The sequence below is a fragment of the Sinohyriopsis cumingii genome, chromosome 1 (genome assembly GCF_028554795.1).
Source record: "Sinohyriopsis cumingii isolate HCF-2022 chromosome 1, ASM2855479v2, whole genome shotgun sequence".
NCBI classification, from domain to species: Eukaryota; Metazoa; Mollusca; class Bivalvia; order Unionida; family Unionidae; genus Sinohyriopsis; species Sinohyriopsis cumingii.
The window spans coordinates 109341596-109369385 of NC_142961.1; the positions used below are offsets into that span (position 1 = coordinate 109341596).

At 34.2% G+C, this 27790-nt stretch overlaps 1 protein-coding gene across 17 annotated transcripts in view; it reads left to right on the plus strand.

The window, feature by feature from the left end:
• Window positions 1-24030, plus strand: part of LOC149807575 (single-stranded DNA-binding protein 2-like) — a 202057-nt gene extending 178027 nt beyond the window's left edge. For 14 of the 17 annotated variants that reach the window (XM_089968051.1, XM_089968061.1, XM_089968078.1 and 11 more), the window contains 2 exons: window positions 5278-5393; window positions 6449-9876. In XM_089968051.1, coding sequence (XP_089824177.1) covers window positions 5278-5393; window positions 6449-6553 — 221 coding nt within the window. In that variant the 3' untranslated portion in view covers window positions 6554-9876. The other 3 variants (XM_089968132.1, XM_089968104.1, XM_089968144.1) reach the window with 3 other exon arrangements.
• Window positions 24031-27790: the final 3760 nt, after the last annotated feature.

Here is a 27790-nt window from a genome sequence, read left to right on the forward strand (position 1 = left end):
TGATATAACAATGTCCATCCATGAACAAGGGTGGTTTCCAAAATGTAACTTAAGTTCTTACCTCAGCTGGTTTTCACTAAAAGATGTCTTTGTGTTTTTTGTCTCAACAGAATATCTAGTTGCATTGCAATGAAAATGATGCTAATCTGACATCCAGTATGACCTGCATGACTTAGATCTTGAAATTCATATTATTGCTACTCGTTGGAAAGTCATATCAAATGGGGTTTACACCAGAATTTTTATGATAAATAGTTTGTTTTAAATTAAGATGTTGCTGGTCATACATCTAAAATGGCAACCATTGTAGCCGTTTTGAAAATCTGGCTATTGCTACAATTCATTGACGGATGGTCGGTCATATTGGTTTTCACCAAATGGTGTTTAGCTGGTCCTGGATGAAAAGTGTTTATCCTGCTGTCACAGCAGCTAATTTAAACATCTTGTCATAGTTAAAAATAGCATCATATTTGGTTTCAACACTTGGCAATTAAAATGTAGAAACGGTCTTTTTCTGAATTCCTGAACGTTCCTATTTATCGAGCAGAGCATCATGCCCTTTAAAATGCTTTTGTTTCACTAACCCGGCTTATGATGTTGTCATGTCTGTGTTTGCTGTGCTTCAACATTCACTTGTTACCATGTTTTTATATGATTTTCATCTAATTCCGAATACAAGTTTGTACCTTCCGTATCTTGGATGAATTCAGATACGTGCAAGAGCCGTGCATATTAATGAAGTGGTCTTGTATCAGATTGTCTGAGGGTATTACCATTCTGGAGGACATATTTATGATCTGTTTTTCAAATAAACTAGGGATTATTGCATATGAGTGAAATCCACACACATTTGATGTTTGCTTTTTCATGTCCTTTACTAAATGACCTTAAATCCATCTAACCAACTTGACTTTCATTTCCCTCTGTCTGCGTGGGTTCAAGTCTCGGGCTTAACCAATGTGGGTACAGTAGTCCCCCTCTTGAAAGGGCCCCCTGACCAGTGGCCACCTGCATCTTACAGCCAGAATAACTAGGCACTGACGAGTTTGTATTAAAAAAACAGTACTCCTCAAGAACGGCCACCCCTCTAACATGACCAGCAGCCAGCATATTAGTACAAAAAATGTACAATGTGACCACTTTTAAAAAAAAAAATATATCTAGAACCAATAAATAAATAATTCATATTGTGACATAAGGTAAGTAAGGTATCTGTCGTCGATACATGTCTCCCAATGTCAGGTTTCCGTTACTGAAAGAAGTGTTGACTAAAGTACATGTAACACTAAGATTAATATTATATCATTGTCTCTAAAAGCCGATGTTTACAGGAAATGGGCATAACAGTGTTATGTTGAGAGTTTTGGGCTTCACACATCTGTCGAGTTCTCCTCTTTGATGATTACAATTGATGTAATTGTCAAGATAATAACGGGATCAGCATAGGCTAAAAATAGCTTTTTTGCATAAACACAGAGAAATTTACCTTGAACAAATCAGGGTACCAGACAAAGACCGAAAAATCATGTGACAACACATTTATTGCTTCCTTTATGAAGAGGGCATTTCATCCACTCGACAAACATTTTGTCTGCATTATTAAATCGCATGCAATTAGCAACATCTAAAAAAAATCATTACCAAACAATAACATGTCATCACCTAAATGGAGACATTATTTTAGAAGAAAGTCGGTTATTCTACTCGACGACATTGATTGAGGCTGGGAAGGGGAACTTGCCAAACAATTTTATGTAGAAAAGACCTGAATAAAACAGTTTTGTGTTGAAAAGACTTGAATAAACGATGTAACCAATAAGGAGGTTATTCAGCAGCCGTGGGAAAATGGAGCAAATGGAAAGAGAATTATCTATGTACCAAGATTTAAAGGACGTTTTTGAATTGTTTTGCAATGTGCATGACAACAATACCCACTCATGTATCATGCTTACACCAAGAATAAGAACTCGTAATGAATATATATAGTTGAAATACATCGATTAATAAAACAAGAAGAACCTTTTAATAATTAATGTTACTTTTAAACGAAGATATTAAATGCTTTGAAGTATGTAGTTTTCTTACTACGTATATTACATATACTTCACACACAAAATTTAGTCCCCCTCTGGAAAGGCCACCTGTCTTGTAAGACCACTTTCCTGATGTTAAAGGGGTGGCCATATATGAGGGGGACTACTATACATGAGAAAGCTTGCCAGTAGCTTCTTGTGGGTCAGTGTTTCTTTCCGGGGGTTTTCATGTGTTTTTTCTCCACCATTTATACTGGCTGCCATGTATAGCCTATCTTGTGCTGAAAAATAGAATTAAACCCTCTAACAACAACAGCAGCAGCTCTCTTTTTCCTTTTCTTTTACATGCTGTTAAATGTAAATGCATTATTTTATGGCATTTCCATTATAATAGGCAGTTTACAGAAATTTCCTAAGAAGGAGAGGGCATATAAAGGTTAGAGTCATCTTGTATTAACTTCCATATTCTGAAAGGCTTGCACAAAAGTGTAACATTAATTGATTCTTTAATTACAAAGCCATATATGCAGTTAAGCAAATTACCCATCTTTGAAGATGAGGTTTGGGTTAGTACAAAAATTAATATGTTTGTTGATTAATTAATTGTAAATTTAGTTAATTTCCACCAATGTACCCACAAAACAGATATTTTGGATTCAGGCATGGTTTGGTTTCATAGAATAAATGCCATTGATCACAAATTTAAATTTTATGTTTTGTGTTTTTAGCATTTAATTTTTAAAAAATCCAATTCACTTTTCACCAGAAACACTTCCCAAAATTGAATTGTCATCATTGATACAGATACCTAGATCTTCCCGTTTTCTGGATGCCAGCCCTAGAAATTTTCCATCCATTAAAAAAAAACCAAAAAACAAATGTCTTATATGCATTTCTCCCAGCATTAATTTAGTATCTACTGAACATAATCGGATAGCATCAAATTGTTTTGTTTTTTTTTTCTTTAAATTTATAGCAAACTGTTTCAAAGGCATATAGGAAAGCAATTTTATTGAGAATGTGTACATGTATAATATAACATCATGCTGTTGCCAGTTTTTTTTCTTCAAATGAATAAAAAAGGTCATGCATCTATTGTTCACTTTCAGTAAATGGAGGAGGAAACACACTCGAATAAAAATGTTATCCCAACAGACCAACGCAATATTTCTTAGCATGAAAGCACATGCATATTCTCAATTTAGAATTAACTGACAATGTAGCTTTATTTTTTGTTTAAAACAAGTCAACAGTTTGGTAAACGAGTACTCAAAAAATGTTTCCTTTGCATTTTTGTATCTCCAGACTTTGAAGTGGAATTACGCTTGGGCATTGGCACTTCTCTATTCAATGTTGGGCCTATAGATCAGGGATCAAGGTCACTGAGTCAAAAAGTGTTTATTTTGGATTCTACATGAGAAGTCCACATTCCTCAAGTTTCCTACATCCAGTTTTTATCGGCATTATATTCACATCGCATTTATTTATAGAGTTTGCAATCAAAGATCAGAGTTCAGGCTCACTGGATACAAGATAGGAAAATGCTGCCAGTTTTAATTGATGATGCCAGTTTAAAATAAGTTGAGCTACCACAAGGAGGGTGACTCTATATGCTTTCCATCATGCAAACCATATCAACTTATGATGTCCCTCCACGCACATCACCAATTTTGTCTCCACCCAGTAGCTCTATATATTGTTACCATACATTCTGGATCACTTGCACTTGACTCTCCGTCACGGATCACTGCCATCTCACCTCTGTCTGCGTGGGTTCGAGTCTCGGGTTCGGCCAATGTGGATATGTGAGAAAGCTTGCCGGTAGCTTCTCGTGGGTCGGTGGTTCTTTCCGGGGTTTTCCCAGGTTCTTCCTCCACCATTAATACTGGCCGCCATGTATAGCCTATCTTGTGCTGAAAAATGGCGTTAAACCCTATAACAACAACAACAACAACTTGCACTTGAAGTAAGGAAGAAGTCTTAGGTTTGAGGTCAAAAGCTTAAAGGTCAAGGTCACTGATTAAAGAAGAAAAATGGACCTCACACAGTAACATTACTTCTGCATCATCTATACTTACCAAACTATGTGCATAACTTGTACTTTAAACAAGAATTAACCCTATCAGTGTTGCTTTCAAAATGTCATAGGTCGCTGTGATTGAAAGAAAAATTGGTTTCCACACAATATTCTACATCACATACTGGGACCAAGCTTATTGTATGGCTTATAATAGGGATACAGTTGAGGCCTATTGATTTTCAGGTCAGAGGTCAAGGTCAGCATGACTTAAAGAAGAAAAATGGTTTCCAGACACATTTTATTTATCTACATAGAAAACTATTACTCACAGGTGGGCATACAATGTACCATATACTGTTCTCTTGTTTATTTTCAGCTATGTCTTTGTTAAACCCACAATATCTAGGACCAATTTCACCTACACTGATGAAAATTGGTATGTGAGTGCATTTTGAGGAGAGTAACCCAAACATACTGTCCTATATATTGTCAGCTACTCCAGATTTGCTCCTATTGGTTGGGGATTCGTGTTTATGCATTAACTCCACATTAATGATATTTTGGTACAAGTAAAACATGGCAAGAGTATTAGTGATTTGGGGGCACTGCAACATCAGTTCATCCAAGTAGTGGATTACCACATAGTGTTTAGGAAAGATTTTCAAATTTCAAACTTAGTTAGCCAATACCTGTAATTTTAAAAGGCATGAAGGAATTCATTTTTGTTGTTTAGTCACTTTCTTTATGATTGTTACAGTGTATATTCAATATTTTCAGTTGAAAACTGCTTACGTGTGCAAGTTGTTTACCTATACACATATTTATTTATTTATTTTTAAAATATGATGGCTCAATTGGTGGGAATTTGACTTTTAGTCCAAAGGTCATGGTTTTGATGTCTGTTCAGTCCAGCCTGGATTGGCTCTCACAGTGTGTCCATGGGTAGGACAGTTGATCTTCATTTCTCACCAGGATATAGCAAATAATGCGGTCGCAAGTACAAAATATGTTGGTGAACATGAACGAACAGCAGAAAGGTATCACAGTCAATTGGTCCTACAGTGCAGACAAGGATGTGCCACAAAAATGGCTTTTCTAATGCAAGACCACATCAGTAAATGAAGTGCCAAAAATTGCAGAAAAATCCATACATGAACTTGAATTTAATCAATGCATTACTGTGTGTTGAAACGTACAGCAGCAAGAAAATATCTATTCTTTCAGGTGATATGGATGGCATGAAAAACTCCCCCGCAAACGGTCCTGGCACACCGCGAGATGACTTAGCGCCAGTGAGTGGCCCTGATATGGGTTATCCTAATTTAGGATATCAAGAAAATGTAAGTCACATGCCATTACGAATGTCACAAATTTCAGTCATCACACCAGTTCTGTCCACTTTCAGTATAGTGCAAAGTAAACATATACCACTGATGTAATTCTCTCAGTCATTTGGCTGACTTCTGACATCTATGCTTACCCTATTAGTATGGTTATGGTGCTATGCATGAACTGAATGGCTATGGCTTTTCTGATTGGATGAATTAGTTTTCTCTTCCTTTGTTTATTTTCTTTCTCAGAAGTAGCTATATTATTTGCATACTTTAAACTTTAATTTCTTTCTTCAAACAATCTTGATGGAATTGGTATAATCCTTTAATCTTGATATATCCATGACATGAAATTCCAAATCTCTTTCTGCACAAACCAGATTCATTGCATGTTGAAACGTCATTAATATGAGAAATGTACCAATCAGTCAGTCAGTGCCATGTGTGTTTGAAGTCAACTTTCCTCTGTTTCATCCTCATGTGTCGTTTGCTAATTTTGTAATTTCTATAACCTCTTTAGTTGCTATGGCAACATAACAAAAAGGTATCTTTCAATGAAATCTGTTAAATAGAAACAAATAGGCATGTTCTGATTCAGTTCTGTAGTCTTCAGTATAACCTATCTTCATCTTATTTATTGATTTCTCTGCATTTTTGACAAGTCCAATTTCTTGAGTTTTTAAAAGTTTTCTAAATGGATCCAGAACTTGGATAAAACATGTGTCATCCATGAAATGAACTGTAGGAAATGCTTGAAAGAGTTACTGCCCTTCTTGATTACGTGTGAAAATAATTTCTTAGGGGCATGAAAGTATATAAAGTAATGACTGTATAATATATCATGGCATCTGAGACAAATTTGAGATACATCTAAAGATAGATCGATTTAGAAGAAGTTCTAATTTGAATGTTTCGAGAGAGGAAAATCCAAATTTGGCTCCCTGGAACACCTGTATCGTTGATCCTTAAACATGTCACTTTATGACAATTCAAGTGTAAATATAGACATGTCATATTTGACAAGTCTTGATACGGAATAAATATGACCTATTGTAATTTTGCAGGACCATATTGAATCTGCTGCTATCCTAAAGATTAAAGAATCTATGCAGGAAGAGGCAAAACGGTTTGAAAAAGATGGCGACCACCCCGATTACTTTATGCCATAATAAGAATCGCGATATTATGTCAATGTTAAGTCTGTTTTGTAAATTATTGTATCTTCTATTATTTATGATGCATTCACCTGACATTAGGTGGTGCCTTTTTTTGTTTAACCTGGGTCACACCCGATCAAGATCAAAGGACTAGGACTTTATTTGGTGATCTGTTATATTCAGTTGCAGTTAGCAGCCATCTTTTCTCTGCTTCTAGTAAGGCTAAATGGTGTACAGGACATGTACAATTTAGAAATGAAAACTGCACTTGATGCATAGAGACATGCAGATATCAAAGCAGTATAAATCTGTATGTTCAGACTAACCATTTACTTGATGCAAAAACAAGGAATCGGCCAAACCAAGATGAAATAAGTTTGAATTACAAATATTCTTGCCATGCCTTTCAAACCAAAATTTAATATTTATGCTAATAGCAAAATATTAGAATCATATATTCATGTACTTTCTTAAGTGTACATACATATATGTAATCTAATTTTACGGTTGCATTTCCCCCTGGCTACAGTTTTTGCACCTGTTGCTTTTATTCTTTCTGCCTTTAGTCCTTTGATTTTGGTCTTTTCTCCAGGTGTGATTAATTTATGGTGGTCATAAATTGAGTAAAATCTTGACAAAATGTATTTTCAAACATCATCAGGATTGTTTGACTGACTGAAATAGTCTTTAAGCCAAAGCCGCCTCTCTCACTTTAATTTGAGTAGCCTAGACATTTGCTAATCTGTCGCTTAATTAACATTTAACAAGTCACTGTCATTTCTGCCCTAGTTTTTAATCTGCATGACTTTTTCCTCAAACAAGTAAATTTGTATTCAACTCACAGGCTCAATTGAGAGTCAAACAAAACATGAGGGGTGGAAAAGGGACAGGATTTTGTTGATTAAAACTTTTTAAAACTTTTATAAGCATTTGTTGAAAGGAAGTTTTGAGACCCAAATTTTGTTTTTAAAAGTTACATCGTTGTTGTTGTTGTCATCATCATCAGTCATCATCCAGACATTATAAAGCATTTAGCATTTCTCTCCTAGTACCTTCATTTGTTTGGGGTAGGGGGTCAAGCTGACTGCAAAGAACAATTGATTCCATAGAAGATACTTGAGAATTCATATTAAATCCCAATATTTCACAGCATTGCACCTATTATACATTGGGGAGGGAACCACTTAGTATAGTATTGAAACAAGTGTAGGGTTGGGTTTATGTTATAATGGGATAAAGCCTTTTTGGAGGGGAGCAAAATGTTTTGAAGTAAGGATCTTGTCATTAAGCATAGGCATGTCGTCACAGAAGTACGAAACACAGTTGCACATGCATTACTTGACTGTTAATTCGCAATCAGTTGTTTTATCATATTCACTTAGGTTTTATGTTCTAAACTTTATTTTCCCTTGTACACATTCACATATAACAAAAATGTAGTCTTGCAAACTGCCAGAGAAGTTGAAATAAGTTCTGTCTCTATAACTGAAAATGTCGTCCTTTCTCTAGGCAATAGTTACTGATTTTTTATGTTTGCCTTGAATATCCACAGGTAAATTGTGTAAGTGATAAAAGCATGTAAGACCCCCCCTCCCCCCCAAGAAACCGAATATTGAATTTACAATTACATTCAGAATAAATATAAGTACAATGAATGAAAGGAAAAGGACTGTTGGAATGTTGAGTGCCAAACAAAATGAAAATTCATTGTTTCCTCTCTCTTTACCACCCTTTGTATAGAAAGTGTCGTGTCCGCTAACTTTCGCAAACTGTGTTCTAAAGTGCTTTTGGCTTCAAGATTATTTCTTTTTTCACCATAAATGAAAATTTCTCATGTGCCCACTGCACTGCATATATCTCAGATTTCAGTAGCCGTCAATTTCAGTGCAACAAATTGCTCTAGTTAAGCAATAATTTTGAAATATTGTAGCATTGGTCATGTGAGAAATATTTTGTTCTCTCATCCAGTGTTGTAATGCCCATGTGGGGTAACCTTTGTATATATTGATGTTTTAAAGCAAATGTCCAGAATTACTTTGAATTGATGTCAAAAAAAGGTCTTCGTAATCACCTATTAGTATTATTATTATTGCCATTATCCGTATTATTTATAATGTACATAGTATAATGTTTCAGCTACATCGGGGATTTTTTTCTCCCTTTTCATGTTGTGTAAATCTGACACCAGTCATAACATAAATTATTTATTTCATATTGTGTACTACAGTTTCATGTTCAAAATACATTGTGGATGATAGCTGGAACAGTATACATTTAGTTTGTATGTGCTTATGTATTCATAATGGTAAAATGCACCATCGTTCTTGCTGTAAAGCTATAATTTGTTTGAAGTTGCCTTATTTAATATTTTGTTTAGTAAGTTGAAGAAAGTGCTTTGTGGCTCGAAGGCATGTCTGTAATACAGTGTATTTTTAAATTTTGGTCATGTTTTTTTTTCTTCAAAAGCACTGAAACTTGGGACTTTGCTAAAGATCATCGCCTCCATACTAGTCCATTTTTTAACATTTCGAGTCAGTAACTTTTTTGTGCACTAATTTAACTCGAAAAACTAATTGAATTTGAAAAACTAATTTAACTCTTAATAAATAAAAATCTATAAATTATTACACAAAATAAAGATTTTTTTTTCCTGAACTACTTCTGCACGAGAATACACAAGAAAGTCCTTTTCCATATTTTGCCTTCCAGTTTTTTTTTTTAAGCCTAGCATCAAGCCAGTATTTTGTGGGTTCAATTGAACTGGTGTTTTTTTAAGCCTAGCATCAAGCCAGTGTTTTGTGGTTCAGTTGAACTGGGTTTTTAATTTTCTTCTGCCCTGCATGACTATGTTGTAGCAATGTATTACATTTTAGTTAAAGTCATTTGCTGTCCTGGTCCAAGTCTGTAACTATTTCTAACCAGCCAATCAGAAGCCATTCAGTGAGTCAGCTGATTATTTCCTCCAATGAAACTACATTATTTTCAGCTAATAAAGCTAATGTCTTCTATCTGTGATTTTAGACTAGAATGTAAATAACATCTTGTACAGAAGAACTAGGACCTTGCTAAGAATGTATGGGCTGTAATGACTAATTTGTCCTAGAACATTAAAAAAAACAACATTTTAGCAGATTCTCAATAATTATCTCTTTTTAAAAGAAAATCATTGCACACCTTTTATTTACATTCTACACTCACCACAGTAAACTGCCCAAGTAAAGTGCCTGCTCATCATACAGTAATTTCATGGTTTTGTGCATATGCATCAAATGTAATATTTTTCTGTAACATTTCCACATGTATATATTTTTAATTACTTGTCAACTCTTTTTTAATTGAACAGTTTCTTTCATAGGTCCCACCATATTCAGAAATGATATCATCCCTTGGGAATTGACAGATGGAAAGTGAAGAAGACTGGGTTTTTGTTTTACAGAAAAATTCATTAAACCATTTTTCATGTCCCACATATTGTTGATACTCTTCAACACAACCATATCAGAAAGAATTGAAAGAGAAATTTGTTTCAGTGTCTTTTTCATCGCATCAGGAAAGCCGAACTATAAGAAATGTTTTGGATCCGATTGGTTGTTACTTACCAATGTAAAACTGCAGTTCTTTGTTGGACACTTTGGATAATGCAGAGTTCAGTCTGAACTGTGCAACTGTTTGACATATTTCATGTCTTTTCCACCTTTATATGTTAAAAATCAAGACTTGCTCAATGTGAATAACTCAATTTCTTTTGTTTCTTGGCAGGGCTCTTATAATGATAAGACTTGATGTTTTGACATACTTGCAATACCATTGATCTCCTACCTAACCAATCACCTACAAAATCTCTCATAAAGACACCCAAGTGTTTTTTTTGCATCTTCTTTGGTTGTATTGATTACAGTCAAACCACACTCACTGTGGTATTTTAGTAACATTACTCTAGGAATATTTAGTGGATCCATATTCGATCACTTTTCTGGGGAGCTATAAAAGTAATACTGAGGTAGGACAATATCAAAACTAGACTCGCCCCAAAAGTGGGATCTGTAGCAAAGCTTGTGTTTTAGGAGAAGCTGCGCTATACCGAGGGAAATTATAGTGTGGGCTGCTATACTGAGGGGATTTGTTGTGAGGGACTGTGGGGTTAATACTGTTGGGGACTGTATTCAAAGATGGCAAATTTGAGGTTATTTTTAGTGAAGAACCGCCGTCATTTCAAATCGGTCTTTAAAATTTCATCTGTTTTTTGGTTTATGTTTGTAGATAGAGCATCGAAAACAAACCTGGATAAAACCTTAAATAAGCAGCCATGCTTTAGTAAAATCTGCTTGGATCTGTATCATTTGCTAAGGAAAATGATGACTGTAAAAGTACAGTAAAATCTTGTCATTTGTGGGAGATAAATTTCAGGACCGTTGAGGGGATATTCCATAATAAAGCTATTCATAAAGTTGTTAAATTTTCAGACTTGCTACCTGTTTCCGACAGTTCAGTTTTAATGCAAGATCATGTTTAATTCTCTGCTAGATATACTGTTCTAATAAAGTTTATTTTAAAAAAATATAACCATACGTCTTACAATTTTTCATAAGCAGTCATTTTCATTTGCTAAAGAGAGCCATATTTGAAGTTCCTGAAAGGTGAGAAAGGATCCTGTACAAGTTCGTGTAGAACTTGCAAGGGTCATTTGATTTGTATGTATTGTTGATAAAAAAAAATGGCACTTGCCTGATATTATTGTAATTTCTTGTATGTTCTGTGGGAGTTTCTGTTTATTTTCTTTTAATGGAACATTGAATTATGAAAATGAAAAAAATGTTATTTTTGACAAAATTTGTACAAAGATTGTCCATGGTATCATGCATTCTAGATTATTTAGTTCATATCCATTGTTGTGAAATGTCCACATTCTAGCTCAGGTCTTTGGTATAAATGACAGAAATCATAGCAAGAGATATTTTCTGTAGAGTGTCGGCTTAGTTCATTAATATTCTGATTTAATATATAAAAGTTGTTACTGCAAAATTATTTTCTTCTGAAGCAAATTAAAAATTTGGAATTCTTCACTTGCTGCCAAGGTGTTCACAGTTAGTATGCATTTTGCATCTCTCTTCAAGTAATGGCTAACTGCTGTTAGAGATATTGTTTACATGTATCTGAGGTATTACAGGAACTTGTGAATCATACATGCCGACAACATTGTCTAAATTACACAGCATATTCTGTATAAATTCATATTCTCTCCAGATGACCAATTTCCTGTACATTGTGCTTGTCTCTAATAAGTATGTCTGTATGATGGACATGTTACTGTACATTGTATTAGCACTTTGTTGTCCGGTTCCTTGCCTAATGTTCATCCTTAATCACTCTACCCCCAGCCCCATCACCACTACCACCAATCCTGATACAAATGATTGTGTCACGGAATAAACTGCTTGGAAATCTGCAGCTTGCTAAAATTTATTAAATATTGAAATTGGCAATAAAATGGTAACTATAAAAGATGTTGATACATTTTTGTCAGATGTGGGCATTAAAATGACTTGGTTTAAAAGAAATAAATAATGAGAAAAACCTATTCGAGTGACAAAACATTTCAGGTGAACATGGTACAGATTTTTATTTACATTTACATTTCCCTTTTCATCATCTTGACTGAGTGCCATTGTCATTACAGTATTTATATCCTTTTCGGCTAGTGTATTGTCTCACTCGCATCTGAATCCATGGCATTACAGTGCCCACTATTTTACTTGTATTGTCGTTACTGTTAATAGATACTGTAGTTAAGTGTTTTGGCATTGGCTTCACTATTCTGATAAATTTTGGAGTGTGGCTTTATTGGAGAAAACAATTGGTAGTTTACACTGGCAACTGTATCTGTGGTTACACATAAACTGTTACTCAGTATGCTTTTTTCTATGTCAACATTGAGTCACTACACATGCGAGTTTTAACTTGCCTACAGCTATGAGCAGAATAGACAACATCTAAACTTGTACAGTGGTCCCACACTGTAAAACGCCTTGGTATGACATTGTTGCTGATGTAGCACAGGTATGGTCATGGAGTCTATTATACAAATTGGATTCTGTTTTCCATATAATTTAACTCCGTTAAAGATGACATTTCCTATAACATGGTTCTCTTATGGCTGCCTGAAAAAGATTAATGCAAGGAACTCCTGATTAACGTGCTGGCAGATCAGGCTACTGCTGATTGTAACGAGGAACCAATGTATAATGAGATGGCAGATATGGGGCAGTACTGTTTGCTTTCAGTCTTGAAAGAGTTGCCAACATGACTCCGATCTACTGAAGTTTTATATGTCAGCAGGTCTGGGTCCATAGTGCATGCCGTTTGGTCCATATAAAATGGCAGATATGTTAGACTAAATCTATTTATTATCAGCAAGTATTAGAGAAACTAAAAAGAAATTATTTGAAGTTGGAAACAATCTATGCTAGAAAGTGGGCATTTCATGAAGATTGTAATCTGTGTAGACATGGTTTGTATCATGAGATTTGACATTTGACACTTAATTTTTAATTCAGATGTCATAATTTTAATTCATTGTGCACTGGCAAGTGCATTAATTACTTTTGCCATGCTGTAAACAAGTGTTGGATGAAAGTGTAACATATTCTGTGAGTTATAGTGTAAAGCATTGGGCATATCACTGTCTCTAACTTGTGTGCTAGAGAACCTTTTTTTTTTCTTCGTGTTTTTAACATCTACCCAGTTGTGAGTAGTAAACTGATGTCTGAAATTACATAATGTGCCAGCAGTTACAAATCTGTACTGATTCTAATTGGAGGTGTGTATTACACAGTAAGGACAATATGAAATAGAAATATATTGTACTTAAAATGTGTGGAAAACTTCTATGTCAACAGTGTTTCAGAAAGATTGTTTTTTTATTTGTCTGGGAAATAGTATAATTATTTGGAGAGTGTTTGGACACATTGTCTCCCTTTTCCACAATGCTTCATGTTTTTGGTCATTATACAAGCAGATAATTTTGTATTGATTAATGATTTGCCACTAAATTGTATGTTACTGTCAGTTTAAATGCTGTCGTCTTGTATTTGATGCATTAGTGTGCAATTTATGAATTCAAGAGTTGCCTTTCCTGATGTTTAATCCATTAACTCTCTTTTTTATAAAAAAGAAATAATGTAAGAGTTTATACTATAGAACCATGTGTACCTCAAGTCCTTACGAAATAAGAAAGACATGGCAGATATGGATTTGGTTTGGGGATTTCATTTAAATCACCTTCATGGGGTGTGTTATTGTTTTTGTTCCAAGTTAGTATCTTTGAAGTTTGGGTGCAATGTCTGCACATTCAGAAAACTTGATTACAAAAATTTAGGTTAACAAAGTTTTGGTAAATGAGGTTCTGTTATACTATTTTTTTAAAAATCTTTCTATTCACAATTTCATTTAAAGTCAGGAGATGAACATAACATTTTTCTGGAGCTTGATTTTTTTTTTAAATGGTGCTGTTAGAATTTTTCTTGAGGAAAAAAAAGCTGATTTAGCAACAGGTAAAAGCAACGCCTTTCTTTTTATGTCATTTTATCTTTGTATACACCAAACTTTTACCTCCCATTTCTTCTACTAATTTGTTTAATTTTTTTTACTTTCATTCTTTTTTTTTCTTTTTAGACACTATTTTAGGGTTGACACATTTGATCTTTCGAAAGCAACAAAGAATCAACCAGGGATCTATCCACGTTGGAGTGCCACTGATATTTTAAAGACTGTTAATAGAACATTGCTGAGGACAGGAAAAAAACGTCATCAGAATTACTTCATTGGCATATTCATTTGTTCATGATGCATACTTATCTGTGATAGTCATTGCATAGTACATCCGCAGATTATGGTCTTTGCTGTTGGTGCTATAAGCTGAGTACTGTTTAAACTTTTTGTGGGCAAAAAATGAGATCTCAAGCTTCAGGTTCCAAAATGGTTAGTCAGTGACTTGAAAGGAAAATACAGCTAAAATCCTGGCACTTTATTGGATGTCCAGATTCCATGATTCACTTTTTGTTTGGTCCCTGTATTCGATGTCTGGCTTCCTTGATTCAGTTTTTCTTGGGTCCATCTATTAGGTGTTCTGATTCTGTGAGTCAGTTTTTCTTTGATCATTTTATTCGATATCCAGATTCCATTATTCTGGGTCTGTTTTTTTTTCTCCCTCTAATAGACAACTGGATTTCCATGATTTATTATCATATTAAGCTTCAGCTTGATTTCTGTTCCTCGAAAAGTTTCTAGCATATACGACCTTGCCACAGTTTCATTTCAATCTCGAATTTTCATTTCAATCTCAATTTTTCATTTCAATCTCAGATTTTCCTCAACAGGTTAAGATATTTTTAATATCTTTTTGCTTGGTTGATAACTATAATTATTCTACAGGTTGTTCAGCAGACATCAGGGTTTATTTTTATTTTTTTACAGTATCTTGAATTTTCCTTGGAAAAACATGGGGGGGGGTGTTTAAGGATTTCCTCAAACTTGTGTAATTTCTCCCGGTTTTTTTTTGTATGAAAATGTTTCTCCGTTGAATTTAATAAATCCAAAAAAGGGCTTTTGCATTCCCTGTGGTACCTCTACCTCTATATTGATATTTTCTGAAGAATGACAAGTAAGATTATGTAAAATCTGAGTTTGAGGAGAAATTAAGAGAATTTTTCTGACACCAGGGCCTGATCTACCAGTACATTATGTAATGACTTCTCAAGATCTTAGTTAGTTAATTGTTGGATGTAGCTTTGTATACAAGGAAACACCAAATAGTTTATCACAAATCTTTAAGAAAAAGTTGTCTTTTAAAGGATGAGGACAATTTTGTGAAACCAATTAAACTGCACAGCCCAAAGTTACATGATCTTTAATATGTCACTGATTACCTCATTGTATGATAATGTTAATGAAGAGACTGGTGTTAGATGACATGATTACAGCTCATGAAAAGTCTTTTCAGATAATGCTAAAATAAAATTGTTTTTACAAGATAGATAATATTTTCAGTGGTGTGAATGAAAAGCAGAGTTTATAGATGGTGACTGCACTATGGAAAATTACTAGCTACTTGTAGCCTGCCACAAATTCACCTTACAGGCCTCTGTCAGGCCTTTTCTGTCAATATTTGTTGCAAGCACAATAAACAGTGTATACTTGATGTACCAGACAAGGAAAATATGATCTTCACCCTATTTAAATTTAATTAAATTTTAAATACTCATTCAGCAATTAATATATGAATGCCTCGTATCCAGACACTGTTTTCTATACTTTTTGGAATAGTTAACTAACTGTAGCACCAAAAAGTACACATTGGCCAATGCAAATTTGTGAACCCGTAATAATGTAGAAAATCGATTTTCAGAAAGTTAAATACTCTTGAAAAATATAATGGGGAAGCAAATTGCATAATCTCTTTCTGCTTATGAATGAATTGTCTTCTTTCAAATGTGGACATGATATAAATAATGATCTTGATCTCAAAATCGTGTCCTTCTCTTTGTTAGAATTCCTGATGGCATCTCTGGAGTATTATTTATTTAATGTATAAATTTTGCTTAACCAGCAAGAAGACATCAGTTGGCTACTACCTCAGAACATTACTCCATGACAACTCGTCTCAACACTTAAACAGCTGGATTTTCCAGGCTGCTTGAACCTTTTGAACTTAGCATGGTGCAAGATTTTGACACATAATGTTTCCTAATATGGTAATTTCTCAGTGTAATGCATCAATATAACATAGTATTGCATATAACGTTGTACATTTATACGACTCCAGGAACAGCACATTAAAGAAACTAACTGTACAGCTTTGATTTTGAAGAATATCTTGACTTGTTTTAACATGCCAGTGTTTCTGCTGTGATTTTCTTTATGGCATGCTGTGTATTTTATCAGTTGGAATGGTTGATTGTTAACAACGTTAGTCTTTTCAGAAAATTTGTCACATGGCTGCTCATTATTCTGTGCTTTAATTGGTTAAATTGCCAGAAGATGTCTTTGCTAAAACATAGCAGACTTGCATGAGCCTGTGAGGGTGATGCAATATTTCAAAAGGATTGGAGTCCCAACTGTCATTCAGTTGACTCATAATGTCATAGGTCAGATGATGTCAGACACTGACTTCTGAAGACAAAACTTGGGTGTTCTCTTTAATGCTATTAAAGCAGTGAAAAAATTTGGGGAAGTTAAAAATTATATACCGTATATACTTGCATATAAGCCTGTTCATGTATAAGCCGACCCCCCCCAACTGAACAGGTATAAACACTAAAAATTGCATGACCCGCATATAAACCGACCTACAACTCTGAGACATCTCAAGGTGCACTTATTTAGGCAAAGTTATATTTTAAAAAATTACATGTATACTTATCTCAAGGTTGGCGTGAATGATTATTAAAAAGAAATGGTATATACGTGTGTGAAATGTAATTTAATTTTCTGTTTTCCTGTTGTTTCTGCCTAATTTAGATTTGTGTATAATTTGATCGAACGATGACAAGAATTTAGCATTCGCAAGTTGCTGTAACATTACCTCTCCCTTTTGACTCTATTATTGTTTGTTTATGCATTATTGCGAAGGACATTTTATATCAGTGCATCGGTAATTACGTTTTTACATTGCTTTGAAATTGTAAATACCTAACTCATTAAAATGTAATCCCAGTATGACAACACAACAAACAAACAATACGGTTCGATGCTAATACCCTAAAAGCTGAGATGTAGTTTGCTTTGATGTAAGCGACCTTACACCATGCCTGTCAACTTTCATGCCGGGAGGAGGAAAAACTCCTGATTTTTGGGGTCGCTCCATGCCTACCTCCAAATTTCATAATATGTTCCAATTTTTGCAGAGAACTCCCAATTATTACATTATGTTTTCGATTTTCATTTCTTTTAAACAAGAAAAGTCCTACATATTCTGTTGTATCACCTGTGAATTAATGTTGTGACGAAATAATTACTATAAAGAATTCGCTTCTTCAGTAAATAGAATGTTAGGTTTAAATATTCTCGTAAATTAATGATTTTTTTTACCTCTACAATAATTTAAAAAAAAAAAAAAAAAAGACCAGAACAAAAAAGTAAACCACAGCAATAAAATTGTCCTAAATTAATTTCAATCCCAAGAATGATCACTACAAATTTTAACTCCATCTGCTATAGCGCCATTTCCACGAAAGAAACTTGCACGAGTGAACACCAGGCATTTTCATATCATATATACCAATGATAATTACCATTGTTAAAAGAAGGAATGAAAATACGTACCCCACACAGCAAATGTGTCCTCAAAAAACTAATTCATAATACATGTTTTATAATAAACAATACTCGATGCTTTACGAGTTGACGATAAGGGAATAAGGATGGATATACAAAGAGGGGAAAATAGTTGCCACATGTACGGTACCATGAGGCTGGCTATTTTGATACCTTTAGTTGAACAAAATTGGGAATCCTTTTTTTGCAAATCAATTGCTGGTGCTTGCGTAACACACAATAGTGTAGAACTTGGTTTCTTTGAATTACGGCGGAGGGCCAATCGTTTTCACAAAATAGTTGCATGGATAAGGATTAACTTTTAATTAGTTGCAATGGCTTTCTTGCTTGTTTATTTAAAACTAATCTTTAGCTGTTGTGGAGTTTGACCACAGCTGACCAGAATGTGAAAATAGGGCACATCACAGGGAGAAACTGTCTTGCGAATTGCACGCATATATGACCAGGAAGATATTTAGTCAATATTTAGTGAAAACAAGGCTTAAAAAATGCCACAAAAGTACCTCCCGATTTTAGGTCCTAAACTCTAATTTTTTTATCCAGTCTCCCTGCTTGGCTTTTGAAAAGTTCATAGATATGCCTTTGACCCCATTTTACAAAACTACGGTAATCGTGCTAATATTAAGGAATAAAAGGCAATTACACAACAGTGTACTTGTATAGTTACCAGTCAAAATTCTGTTGTCACAAACTAGTTTCAGAGTTTTAATGATTATCTGACCTGTACTTCCATCGCAAAATGAAAGAAATTCACCAACTATCAACATAGAAGATGCCGAAACGTCAAGCTTTCCATTGTGTGGAAAGTTATGTTTGTTCAGTTATAAATATGAAACTAAAATTAATTGATGTTGATCTCTATGAGAATTTTAGCCTTCATTATTACCTCTCTTTTTGAACATGTAATTATGATGGTTATGTGCCTTGTACAACTAAACGTGCGTACCTTTTTAAAAATATTACCTCAGTTTGTAGGATAGCTTATATCATTGAAAATGAGTAACTCGTGAGCACGTGATTCAACGTAAATGAAACGGCTATTAAGGACTAGCTGAAATGATATCTGGAAGAATGCAATTTGGTCAAAACGATGAATAAAGAAAACTCTGCATCTAATATGTTTGGAAATAAGTAAGGATTTAAGTGACACTATGCACGCTTTGCACTGTATAAGTACTGTACATTATAGTTCAGCATGGTCTTCCTGGTAAACTCAAACAGCACACAAATTATGAAGTCTGTATTTACCTTTATTTAACTTTGTGTTGGAGAAATCAGAAAATATGCACAAGCAAAATAATGACAAAATCAATCATATTCTTTTTTTTACATGCCTATGTCTTAGGACATGGAGAAAAAAATAGTTTCATGTCCCAAGATTTACAGCCATTACAGTAGTCAACAAAAAGACCTAAAAACAGTAAAGTTTAGACATTGTCCCGTGGATAAGCTGACCACCCCCTTCTTCCAGGCCTTTATTTTTTCCTAAATTGTTCAGCTTATATGCGAGTTTATACGGTGATAGAACAAAAACTGAGTTTTGATTTTGGTTCATAAATCCTTGTATCCACCTCATCAGAATCTCTAATTGTATATTCTGATGTTAATTTACCTACATAAGAGACTGCAGGAAAATAATAAAATTCCCTCAGAATACTCATTAAGAGAGCAAATAGTACTTTGTTTTTTTATTTTATTTTTGTAGTCTCATTATAGGAGACCTGTCGAAACGTTTACTACAGGAATTGATTTTCCTTGGGTCAGAAATAATGTTGCATGGTGCATGTACGATGGGTAAATGAGTGAAACAAGTTGATAAAACTTTATGATAAAACAGATATGATAACAGTATTTACTTGTTCACACTTTTAAAATGCTTATCTCGAGAAAGGGCCACTTTTCCAGACAAAACAAAAATATGTTTTAATATGCAGTCCCCCACTCACATAGTCATCCTTTTTATAAAACCAGTGCCACTGCAGGTGATGGCTTGATAAGCTATGTGTTTCACAAGGGAGAGAATGGCAGTATTTATTGAATGCAGATTTTTGTGTAAATTTGAATGGATGGATTATTTTTTTAAACAACTACAGTTTTTTGTTATGATACATTTGTCAGAATTCCAGCACTACAAAATACTTTGCCAGTAGCATTTGTAAGATGTGAACCAAACAAAGTGCCTGGCCCAATAGTTCTCAAAGTTTTTTGAGAATAAAACTCATAATCAAGCTCAGATTCCAAAAACATTTGAATTTTGCAACAACTTTGATTAGAATGAAGGTACACGGAGAGAACTGTCATTACCGTCTTTATTAGAACTGTTACATCACCTTCTATTATTACTTTGCTACATCTTTTGATAGTGCTAGTCCCCAGTTGTAGAACATTATTCCCTTCTCCAAGTAGTTATTGGGGGTCTGGAGAAAAGAAACCCCAGCTCAATTCAAGTTGGATACCCCATGCCACTTCTGATAAACAGAAAGTTATCTTTCTTTTTCCCTAGATTTAGTCATCTCTTGGCATTACCACAGTCGGGGGTATATGTTTGTGCTTTACATGTATTAGTTGTTTGTTTTTTTTGCAGTCCCCACTTAAAGTACTAAATAATAAATCATATTTTGGGGTTTGAGCTTGAGCTCATTTCAGTCTCAAAAATGACTTGAGAATATTTAGTCTAGCTCTTCTTTGCATGCACTTGTTGATCAGGGTCTACACTGCCCTTAAATGGGTCTACACTGCCCTTAAATGGGTCTGCACTGCTCTTAAATGGGTGTGCATCCATGATATATATCATGTAAAGAAAACTAAATGCCAGTATTAATAAGGTATTGAGGAATGGTGAAATGACATAATTTTGCAGGAGTTTGTATTTGTGTCACTGGGTTATTTTATTTTATTTTTTTGTTATTGATAACTTTTGATAATTGTAGCCAGATTAGAGGAGTAGGATTTATTCAATACTTTTCAGTCGTGTGCGTGTCCTGAAAAAAGTAAGATCCTAGTTAACTAAAAGAATGAGCCTTACTTAGACATGCTTATGCCTACAAAATGAAGAGCATACTTTCAACCCAAGTAGAGTCTTAGGCAGTTGTATTGTGGGGGGGTCGGGCTGTCTTGTATCTCTTCTTTTGACCAATGTATCAAGAAGTAATATAATTATATACTGATGTGCAGCATTTTTTTTTGTGGCCAAATAGAGAAAAAAATCATTTACTCTATTTACCTGTATATATTGCACATTGAACTGCAAGCAGCATGGGACCAGGTCTGTCATTGCAGAATGTACTGGCATATCAGGGTTCTGTGCTGTTTGTTAACTAATTTAATTGATCCTAATCTTCATGCACGTTATGTACAGACAAGTTTAGATGACACAGCCTGTACTGTTCCATTGTGGTACTAATTTATTATACACTCCAGTTTTGTCCCAGAAAGTTAACACAATAGTTAAATGAACAATATTTTCCACATATGCATGGTCCAGTGGTCTGCAGCATTGTACATTATTATGCCCTCCATGATGAGAAGGTATTAAGAAGAGCACATTTATTTGAAGGTTTGCATTGTACTAATGTTAAAAGACCTGGAAATTGATACTAATGTTAAAAGACCTGGAAATTGATACTAATGTTAAAAGATTTGGAAATTGATACTAATGTTAAAAGATTTGGAAACTGATTCTAATGAAACATTACATTGTGTAATAAACAGGTTATTGCATCACTACTGTATGGTATTTCAGGTAGACAAGTTTTTTGCTTCGGTGATGTGCAAGCTCATTGGACATTTGCTTAAATAACTAAAATAATGAGATATCAGACAGTACTTGCATAGTATTAGCCTATTATTACATAGTGACTGTACTATTTTTAAAGTGGTTGGTATTGTTAAGTTATACCATGGAGCTTCAGAATATGTACTTTTTGTCTTTTCTAGACTTGAAACCTAATTTCATTAGTAGCAAGAAAGGTGTGCAAAAACTCGTACCTGTATATCCTCATGTTCTATCAACTACAGCGGTGCCAGTTGTATTGATCATATTACAAGGGCGTTTTGTGTGTGTGAATATTATTGCTTTGTAAGTTGCAAAGAGAAAACCCACACTTGTTTAATTGTTATTTTTAAATAGCCAAATATTATGATGGTAACAATGTTCCGGTTAAAAATGCTAGTATCATCCTTTCTCATTCACTGTACTGCTTGTCTAGTTTTCACCAGAACAACAGAATAATGAATACCTGTATATAACATGTAACCAATTACAGATGGTTTCGATCCAGGTTTCTCATCAACACTATGTACCAGCAGATTAGGTTTGTGCCATTCAATCTGCTCATAATTTCATATGAACAGCATACACTTCATCTGTTGTTGCATTTTGCAATGATCGATCTGAGTCTATACAATCTGCAGTTTGTTGCATTTTATACACAAGAAAATGCTGTTGGATTAGATCATAATCTGGTCTACACTGAGCAGACTTGCCTGTTTAAGTTACATTGACACTTGTTTTATTTGGAACATGTATATTATTATTTGTATTTTTGTGATGTACTCCTAACATAAAAAGTTACATAATCATCAAAAGGGTTTGGGGGGTGGGGGGGTACATTTGTTTTGGGTCATAAAATCCAGTAGTCATAAACAACCCATTTGTTAATCAATGCAGGTCACTGGACTTTAGCGATTGTCAAGCCAGTATGTCTAATTAGCCATTAAACATTATTTTCATGTATTTATTTTTTACATGAGCATTCAGTCATGATGCATTTCAGGTCATTTTATATATATATATATATATATATATATATATATATATATATATATATATATATATATATATATATATATATATATTTTTTTTTTTTTCTGGACACACCTCTGCTTCTCAGTGGTTATAGTTTAACTTTACTTGGGGAATAAAGGAAAGATCTTGGCATATTGCAGATATTTAAATAGTAAGATTTTTCTGCTTTTAGACCAACACGTGGCACTGAGGCCATCCCTGTTGGAAGGTGGTAGACTTCTCACTGCTTGCGTTGACGTTTCTATGTGTAGTTTTTCCTCAATGTAAAATGGCTCAGATGTAAAGACCTGGTGCTTTGTTGTTGTTCATGAAGAAGTTATGATTGATGCATAGTTTTCTGAATACTTCCTCTTGGAAAAAATAATTATACAGATTCTCGGCCGGCCAGGTAGTGGAGAAATTTGCTTTGGCACTCTTCCATGTTCTTTACCAGACTATAGCCTACTGTAGCAGTGGTCTTTTTTCCATTCATAATTACAAACCCAGCTATATAAAAAAACTGTGCACATATCTTTCATAACCAAACTGGGCAGTGTACTCACACTTATAATGAATCGAACGATTGTTAGAAATTATATTAATGTACAGTGTAGACTGAACTCCATCCAAAAAGCTAAGCACTCTTCCAGTGTGATTTTAATCTACATTCAGTTCATTTCTAAATTCATTGTTTTGCATTTTGGTGTAAAAAGAACTGACAGGCAGAGAACATTGACACTAGTGTCATAAGGTTGATGTCAGTAACCCATAATAGGTTACTGTTTTGTGAGAAAAACTATATTATGACATATCTGTGTATTTCATTCATAGGTCTCTAAGAAATTCTATTCATTTCCTTAATAAATGCATTCACTTGTTATGGATCTGAGTTGTACGTACATACACTACTTTAATAATGTATTTATTTTCTTCAAGATTCATGCATATTTTTCAGTGTAATATTTATTGCATAGAATTGTACATAATATGCCATCATGTGTTTGTATATAGAAGCATGATTCTGAAGTCTGCACAGTGTTGGCCAGGGTTTCAAAAAATAAAGAGGGTGTTAACTAGGTACACAGATTGTACAGGTACAATGTACTATGACAACACAATCAAAACGATATGGCAATATTGTAGGTGTACAGGACATTTTCTACTTCTCCATTTTCATCCTAGGGATGCTCTTGATTGGTCATCCACCAATTTAAGTTATTGTGTTCACATTGTGTAGAAAATACAGTAGAGCAGTCTGTCATTTAGTTATTATTCCAAGTATTTTGATTGTATGTCCATATGTATTGTACAACAAATCATGTAGACACAACAGAATGTTAATAAATATTGGAGAGACCATTTTGAAACATAACTATTATCCATTTTATTTGTAATGATATTGTCAACAATTTTGGGTTATCCTCCTTCATTCCTTCCTTCCTTCCTTCCTTCCTTCCTTCCTTCCCCATCACACACACACTCACACAGCACATTAACAATCTGTTTATCAGTCACCCCTACCGGCACTGTCTAAATACACAAGTTCCAAATATGCCATAATGTGAGATATATATTTTTTAAGTGATGAAGAATTTCTAGCAAGATGTGTACTTGTTCAGAAAATCAAGTCTTTGTGAGGTAGTCTTTGACAATCGGGATTTAGGGTCATAACAAGAGGGATTGACCATGGAAGTGAAGAGGTGAGGTGGGACAACTATACATGTTTATAAATATAATTTTTACATACAAATATAGGTACCCCTGTTCCTGTTCCTCGGTTATTCCATAATTATGACAATTTATATATACATATTGGTGTCCACTTCACAATTGCATATCCATACCACTGACAATATTTTAATATGCATATAGGTCATTCTCACTCCACCTCCTTTACTTCCATTGTGACTCAAATATATCTTTTGAGGTGAAGGAAATGAGTTGTCCCCACTTGCACAAAATGCACACTCAACTTGAATTGCAGAATTTTTTACTTCATGGTATGTTTAACTTGCTTGCCTGCATCAATTGTCTTCTCCGTCATCCATGTAGCATCCATCAACAGCCAGTGGGTAAAGTCGGGGGTTAAACTGCAGTAAAGAATATTTGACTGGCATTGAGTGGAATATTTATTGGTCTAAAGAGGATAGAAAAAAAAAAAAAGTCTGGTTTAATATTTTACTAGCTTAGTTAATTTTGAAATTCCACTTTCAGTGTAGCCTAAATAGTAATTCTGCTGTTTCTTTGATCTTAAACCTGTTACTTGTTTTTGTGCTAAGAATTGCCAGATTAAGAGATAGTCACTCTCAATGATAGTAAGCTTGTTTTTAGTTATGTATCTAGTTCTTTATTTGTGTCTGTTGTGTCTGTCTGATGTGACCAAAAAAGAAACTGATTTCAGTCAGTTATGAACAAACATTCTGTATTATAAGAAGTTTACAAAATATGTAACCTTCATTCGTAGATCAATTTATCGTTTGTGGAAAACTATATTTGTCTTTCATCGTTTGCTCTACGTGTGATGAACCAAAAGGTCTTGTGGGGTAGTCTGTTATTTGTCATGCATATGTCTGATAGCACAAGTTTGTTGTCGCTATTCAGGGGAAGCTACTTTGATGATTACCATGAAACATCACACATTGTCTAGTTGGCCCTAAATGAAAATGGTGCTTCTCAGATATCCAATATGGCAGCTACTTTGGTCATCCTGAAAATTTTACCACTACTTGTAAATGGATGGTCATATCAACATATCATGTGATATCGAGTTAGTTCTAAATGAAATGGAGCTGATCTGATGCTTTGTGCATGTATTATGGCCATCTTTAAAATCTTGTTATTACTTTTGAGTGTATGGTCAACACAGGGTTTCCACTAAAAGGTTTCTCGCATTTTGTTGGTCCTCGTTGAAAATGGAGTTGCTCTGATGCCCCATATGGCTGCCACTTTGACCATCTTATTGATACTCCCGATGAAGGATTTAACTTAAAGACTTCTTTTCATGTCTAATTGGTTTCAAAATGAAAATGGTACAAGTCTAATATCCGTCTTGGAAATCTATGTTTTGCTAATCGTTCTGAATGAAAAGTAATATTGTCATGGGGTTTTCACCAGAAGACGTATTATGGTGTTCAGTTTGTTTTAAATGGTGCAGATCTGGTGGCTGCCACGATGGCCATTTTGAAATTCTTGTTATTGCCACTACTCCAGACTGAAAAGTAGGATTGCCTTGTGATTTTCACCAGAAGACTTCTTATGATGTATACTTGATGTAAATGAAAATGGCATCAATCCAGTATAACCAAAATAGGGACCATATTGAAAATAGTGTGACTACTACTACTCCTTTAATAAATGATTGTAACATATGGTTTTTTTTAATACCAAAAATATATTATGATGTCCAGTTCTAATGTTGCCATTCTGACATTCAGTTTGCCTACAACAGTGACCAGATTAAAAATGTTATCACTTTCTCCTTCATTAATGGTCATATCAGCATGGGGTTTTCACTGAAAGACATCTTCTGATGTCTTGTTGGTCAAAAATTAAAATGATGCCAGTCCGACTTTTAATATGATGAACAGAGCCTTTGTTGTCCCAATATTTGTGGATGGCTTTCACCAGAATGTGTCTTACGATATCTAGTTGGTATTGCATAGAAATGGTGCTATCGGATAACGAATATGGCCACCATGTGATCCATCTTTTTCATCATTGCACCTCCAAAACGGGATGTCGTACTAACACTAGACGACTTCTTATGATGATGTGTTGGTCCTATATGAAAATGGTGCTACGTTTACTTCAGTATGTCCAACACAGCTGCTAATTTGAAAATCTTTTCACTGAAGAATGTCATAGATGGTTTTGATAATCCGGATTTAAAAGCAAGAAATGGTCTTATCTTGAAATCCTGGCAATTATTTTCAGCGAGTAGAGCATCAGTCTTGTTGGGACTCTTGTTTTTTGTTGGGGTGGGGGTGGGGTGACAGCTATTATATTTAGGTGTCGATAATCCTTGAGAATGGATGGTCATAGCAGCATGGGATTCTCACTAAGGTGGCGCTCACCAGATAATATGTACTTTTGAGAGAGTGACGTATGTAAGGTGAAGTAGTTCACATTTAAAACATGCACAGTGGAGAGAATGTTTGCATACCTCTATGCTACATTAATGTAATGTGGATGATATTTCTTTTGGATATTGTACTTTTGGAAATTTTACATGATTTAAGCACACTGCTAACTAAAATGACTGCTCCCTTGTGTTAAAAAATCAGTCTGAATTAGTCTAAAGTGCACTATACATAGCAGCTATTAAAATAGGGAAAATGAATTTTGCCAGACTAGACAATACCAGATTCTGAAAGTGCAATGAATGAATTACCAAATATATAAAATCTAAAAAAGTTATCGGCTCTTTTTCATACAATTTACCTCTGAAGTTCAGGAAGTGAAAATGACCAAGTAGAGCTAGCACTTTTTTGAAAGGTGCACATTTGAAGTAAGGCCAAGCTGTATACTCTATAACCCATAGTACACCCATCAATCATACACCAAAATAAAGGGAATTAAAGATTCTTTGCATTATATCTAAGATATACAAGGTCTTTTTTAAATAGACTGTATAACCAGTGAGGAAAGCCCGGGACATTTTTTCTTTAAAATCCTAACCCTATGCAAAACGCGAAACTGTATAGCGCCACCTTAAACAAAATAAAAAAATGTTTGCAATTATTTTTTTTTATTTTCATATAATTATGTATGACGTTCTGAATAAAATGGTACATTCATATTGATGTTAAGCATGAAAATAAGCTAATTATGATCATTTTTCTCTTGCTTACATAATTTGCCATGAGGTATGTTTGTGTGAGTAGTGACCTTAATTATGGGGAAATTAGAAGATTTAGAATATAGGAATAGTCGACTTAAATTTAAAACTGTTGCAATAAGTGACAGAAATATATGGTGAAAATGTTTCTTTTCATTTATTTGCAATGAAATAAAAAAAATAAATGAAGAGAAAGTGAATTCGCTTCTTCCATATTAAACAATAGGCAAATATTTTACACTTTGACCTTTGACCTTTATGAAGCTGATGAGTTACCTCCCTTTTCTAATTGTAA